Genomic DNA, 6200 nt, shown 5'->3' with positions numbered 1-6200 from the left:
AGTGTTTTTAATATTTTTTATTATATAAAATATTTAAAAGAATATTTTAATTTTAATAAATAATAATATATTATTTTTAAACTCATTTTAAGAATATAAGTTAAAAATAAAATTAAATATACTAACACGTAATAATATATAAATGTATTTAAGTATGTTTAAAAATATTTTTTTATTTTTTATTTAGATACGATCTAATATAGAAGACACATATATGAAATAAATATTAGACAAGTATTATTTAAAAAATGTGTCCTACATGACAATTTAGCAAAGTTTCTGTAATTCATAGTTATTAATGATATAATGAAGCAACTCATTTTCTCCTCTACTATGAAATATAATCATCTATAAACCTATTAAATTGAAAATTCGACATATATATTGTTCATATTATTTAGTATTTTTATTATCTACCTATACTTTTCTTATAAGATATAATATAAAACACAAATGATTTGTTTGTCATAAAAAAAATACAATAATCCAAATGTGAAACTATAAATGAAAACACAAGAGAATTTGATACAATAATATTTAAAACTAGATTGAGGAGCAAGAGTTCCTTGAATTAGGAACATGATGAGGATCAGAATTCACAGGTTTCACTCTAACAACCTTTTCATCACTTCCTTCCACCCACCTTCTAAGCCTTCTTATCAATCTTTTCCTTCTTGAGAAACCATGATCATGATGATGATGATTATCACTTTGTGTTGAACCAAAGCAAGAAGGGATATTATTGTTACAATGTTCCATAAAAGAATGATGCAATTCATGGTCTGATTCATAATGCATGATTGCACTATTTTCTTCAAATTCTAGCACCTTATAATGATCATGTTCTTGTTCTTGTTCTTCTTCATGGTTTAAGCAAGAATTATTAGACAAACGCAATTGATTAAGTTCTTCAATTTCAGCTGCACGTTCCTTCTTGATTTGCTCCAATTCATTGAGAATCTTGTTGTAATCTTCCTTGCTTACAAATCCTTCTTTAATCTGCAAATAACAATAATAACCTTGTACTTATTTTAAAAAAAAATTATTTTCTAACATCAATGACAATAAAATTTGAATCTAATACCTTAGACTTTGCTATTAACTCATGAGTCTAATTAGGAAGTTAATTTTTTCAGTTAATTTTTTTATTTTTAAAGTATTTTTTATCTTAAATTTTAAATTCTAAAATCCAATTTTCTAAAATATGAAGTTAAAAAAAATTACAATAAAAAATTAATTAATATTAATTATTTTAAGTGAATTCAATTTTATATTCAACATTTCAACTTATATATGTACCTTAGTTGCATATGCTTTTTCTTGTGAATGAAGCTTCTTTAGAAGTTCATTCTTCTCAAATTGCAACTCATCCAAAACCCTTTGCATCTCTCTCATCTCATCCTCCAACTTATTCATCACACAAACACTTCTTTGTAATGCCTCATGGCTCCTCAGAATCTCTGTTTCCTCTGCTCTTATCCTCACACTTTGCTCCTTAATTAGTCGTCGTTGCGCATTTGATCTTTTCTTCAACTTTTCAACCTTTTTTTCAAGTATTTTGTTCTCTGATTTCCATTTCTCAATTTGCTCAAGAATTTTGAGGTATTGATTCATAAAATTCTCCAATTTTGTATTTTCTGCCTCCAGAAATGAGATCTCCTTGTCTAAGAATTCGACTCGCGCGCTCTCTAACCATAACAAGTTCTTGATTTCTACCAACAAAGATTCTTGCTCTTTCATGTCACAATACCTGTGACAACAATATAATACAAATACAAATATCAATGTTAAATAATTAAAAAAATGGTAGAAATTCAGGTGCAGTTGACTTCACGTGAAGTTGATAACTGAGAGCCGTTAGATGATTTGACTGATTTAACTAAATTTTCATCTAACGACTCTTGGCTAACAACTTCACGTGAAGTCGACTGCAACTGAATTTTCATCTAAAAAAATACATTGATATGATCATCTTATAAAAGTATAAATTGAGAATAGAGTACAATATATTACATAAATAATATTATGATTTGGACAAATTTAAAAATTAGTTACAAGTTAAAAAAAAAAAAGTATTTTTGGATTGTAAAATACCTATCAAATTGCAAACTCAGTGCCAATTCTCTCATTTGCAAACCTTCAATCCTGCTTCTTAAACCACTAATAATATCTTGTTCAAAACAATGATTTTCATGGATCACCAATTTCTCAGAAGGAACACTAATATGGCTACCAATTGTGATGCCATGTTGTTTTTCTTCTTCTTCATCATCTTCCATAGAAGAAAAGCTATGAGAACATTCCTCATGCATGGTTCCATGACCGGAATCTTCTTCGAATTCCGTGATTCCGGCTTTGTTGTTAATTTTCTTTGCCATGATCCATGCATAGATGACACCAGCCATGGACACAGCTAAAGGAACACCAGCTTTGAGAAGAACAGGTTTAAGATTCTCTGCTTTCAATGTTGTGTTTTCCATAAAAATCTATGAACAAATGATGTAGGAGATTTAGTAGTTCTTGGGTTAGATTTTTTTTTTTCCCTATGATTGGAAACAAGACTTAGCAAATAGTTGAATTAACCTTGATTTTGATCCTTCTTATGCTACTATCAAAGGGTATTAAAATAATAATACTAAAAAAAAGTTGCACATTAATTTGGTTTAATTTTTATATAGTTTTCCTTTCTTTGTAGGAACATTGTTGTGTGTAGCTTTTTGAGCAATCCAAGAGGCCTTCTAAGGAACCATCATCAATAACCTTTCTTTGTAACCTTTGGAATCTGATTCCTTTCTAGATTAATCTATTATCATTTTGAAATATATATATATAGATAATCATATTGGTTGTTTATTTATATAAGGCTTCTTTTCTTCCATAGGGTGCATGTGATGATATTAACATATTATATATATATTGTTTACTACATAAGGGTATGTATGACCTATATATTGAAAATTAGTAATGAAAGTAAGCACTTTACAATAATAAAAAGATTGTGACTTTAGATACCTTTATCCTTTTCACACAACATTATTTATTTTGGATATAAATATTATTTATTTTTTTAATTTGATGTTTTAGATTATTATTATTGAGAAATATTATGAGTGGCTTGCTGTATTTGAGTGAGGTTGATGTGTTTTTATTGTGTGGTTTGTTATTGTAAGTGTGGTTTGTACTGAAATTTTTATAACTTGTAATTATCCTTGATGACATTGTGGAAGGAAATGATTGTGAATCATTAAATTGAGTTGCCAATGAATTATAACTCAAATGATATAGTCTTTCCATGCTTAATTAAGAGGTTGCGACAGGTTCGAATCTCTTATCTTTGGTAAAAAAAAATAAAAAATAAAAAATAAAAAAACATTAAATTGAGTTTTCTTAAACAATCTAAAAAAAATCTTTATTCATCACGTGGTATAAAATATTTTAGAATGTTTCATACGTATTTTTATTGAAAATTTTTACTTAAAACTAAATTGTAATTATTTAAAAAAAACTTGGTGATTCCTGACATAAAAGTAATTTCTAGGCAAAAACACAAAATTAGCCTTTGATACAATACATACATATAAAATAAAAATTTAGAATACAATTATTTTTCTCGTGAAAAAGGAAGAAAGAAATGGCCGCGGCGTTTGATGGCGATGGTAATCGCAGCAATGGTGGTGGCGGTTTTATAAAAAAATAAAAAGAAAAAGATAAAATTGAAATAAGAAAAAATATTAAGTATAAAATTAAACCAAATAAAATTATTCTTAAACTTTGAAGATATTCTTTTGGTAACAAATTTTTCAAAAAAAATGAGTGAAATCGCTCATGATTACTGTGTCTATGTGTGTCATTAGCATAGTTATTGCTTCCTATGTTTAAACTTATGCAGTCAACATTTTTATTCAACCCGCCATATGTCGCTTGATTACAGGTTAACTTAAGATAGCCACACTAGTCACCTATCGTAACTAGGTACCACAGACAGCACCTAATTAAAGAGACCACTTGTAAGAATAAGATAAAGTTAATAAAGTCTATAACCAAATGGCATCACCATTTCTTCTATTTTCTTTTCCTTTTTGAAACAAATGCAGTGTCCATACTTCATACCATTGCCAACATTGAACTACTGAAGACTTTCTTCTTTTTATAGCATTTGTCAATGGTTACAGGTGGATCATATGGTCTAATTATGCGTTGACCTTTTTATGGGGAAGAGAGTGGATTGTATACTTGACTCACGCAAGCATTATGGAGGATTCAAGTTATTGTTGAATTTGATTCAACTATTTCACTAAAAAGTTAACAGGGATTTTCTGTTTTAACTGTATCTAGTAATTTGATTGGATAATTGATTAATCTGTTCTAAATTTTAGTTTTATTTAAATATTTATTATAATTAATAAATTATTGTATATATAAAATAAAATTTAAATTAATGACATTTATTCAAGTGGATCAAGGAGTGAACCACTTGATAGACCCACATTAGCTGTTTAATAGGCTTTTTTTTTCCTTTTGGTATATGATTTTTTTTTTTATTTGGTGAAGATAGGTTTTCTTTTTTGGTATAGGTTATTTAATAGGCTTTACCAACTCAAAATGTTAAAAATACTCTTTTTGGAGGAACAGGAAACTAAAGCCTGTATCTTCCCTCCTCAAGCCCAAAAAAAAGGCTGTTACTGGCCCAAAAATTACTCAAGTAGTTCTAAGTGGTTGATAACCAATTACCAATTTTAGGAGTAAGCCAACTTAGATTGGTCTAGTTATTCTAATAATTAGTTTACCATTCTATTTAAAATTTTAAATAAATATTAATATTTAAATTTTTTTGGTATATATAATAATCTATTAATTAATAATAAATTCTTAATAAAATTCAGATACATGATTAATTATACCATATTTAAATTGGAAATGAATCTTTTTTATTTTTTTTTTTGTTATTGGAGATAATAAAGTGTAATCTCCCACCTTTAATTCTACAAGTGGAATCAAAAATAAATGAGAAAGAAAAAGCAATGAAGGATGAGATTTTTCACTGGATAACATCCATTTTTTTCACTGGAGAGAGGATCCACTCCCATTTAAATTCCAGCTAAGATTGAAATGAGATTTAAAAATTGGTTTAATTATTCTATTGGTCTTTATAATTTTATCAAATTTTTAATTAAATCTTTATACTCTCTTTTCTTTTCAATTTGATTCCTAGATAGCTTTTAATTTTATAATTAAGTCTTTTTTAGTGTAAAAATGATAGGATTAATTGAATATTTTTTTTGTAAATTGAAAGTATTCATAATTAAAAGAATAAATCTCTACGTACAAGAACCAAGTCATTTACACTCACGTGCGCACGTTCTTCTTCTTGCCTCTACTGCACATTGCGTCACCCCAGATATTTCGTCTTCTTCTTCTTCTCTTTCGTTTTTGTTATTTTTCTCTTTCGTTATCGTTATCACCATCACCACTACCACCTCCTCCTCTTCCTTCATATTTTTTTCATTGAAATTTCTTCTCTTCTTTTTTTTTCCTCCTTTTCCTCCATCGTCTTCATCATTATGATAATTATCGTTATAGTCATCGTTGTCTTTTTTTTATACGTATCGTCATTATCGTTATCATTGTTATTGTTATTGTTATCGTGAAATTTTTACTATATTAATAACATTGTCTAATTCAAAATTGATTTAGATATGTTTTTGTTGATAATTCAATTATTTTTGTATGTTGTTTTTAAATTAAATTTGTGTGTGATAATCACGTAAAATAATATTTATTTATTAATAACTAATTTCTAGAACAAACTTAAACCATGTAACTTTTTAATAGCAATAATTTTGTAACAACTAGCAGACTTTAAAGTCATATAAAAATTATAAATAAAGTGGACGAGTCAACACAACTTTGGGTTCTTTCATTTGCAAAACCATTATTTAATATTTATTGAATACTTAAAAGACCACAAATTGCTTTGAGTTTACTAAAGTAGCCGAGGCACTTGTCCTATCTGCTAGATACCTTAATCATTGTCTTATTCGTATTACATACTTATATTATTATTATCCATCTACCACTAATATTTTCTAAATAGAGCATTATATCAAGAGAAAAATAATAATCATATATATATATATATATATATATATATATATATATATATATATATAATCCTTTTAAATTTGTTGAAAATTTCAAGT

At 27.0% G+C, this 6200-nt stretch overlaps 1 protein-coding gene across 1 annotated transcript; it reads right to left on the bottom strand.

Moving 5' to 3' along the window:
* Positions 1 to 474: 474 nt before the first annotated feature.
* Positions 475 to 2671, bottom strand: LOC130962085 (uncharacterized). The gene is made up of 3 exons (XM_057888180.1): positions 2095 to 2671; positions 1300 to 1750; positions 475 to 999 (listed from the first exon to the last, which is right to left on the bottom strand). Exons 1-3 carry the CDS (start codon positions 2478 to 2480, stop codon positions 544 to 546), a joined length of 1293 nt encoding a protein of 430 aa, XP_057744163.1. The 5' UTR covers positions 2481 to 2671; the 3' UTR covers positions 475 to 543.
* Positions 2672 to 6200: the final 3529 nt, after the last annotated feature.

This window comes from Arachis stenosperma, chromosome 2 (genome assembly GCF_014773155.1).
Source record: "Arachis stenosperma cultivar V10309 chromosome 2, arast.V10309.gnm1.PFL2, whole genome shotgun sequence".
In the NCBI taxonomy this organism is placed as follows: Eukaryota; Viridiplantae; Streptophyta; class Magnoliopsida; order Fabales; family Fabaceae; genus Arachis; species Arachis stenosperma.
Note: the sequence above shows the minus strand (reverse complement) of the source record. Positions and strands in the feature narration are given on the sequence as shown.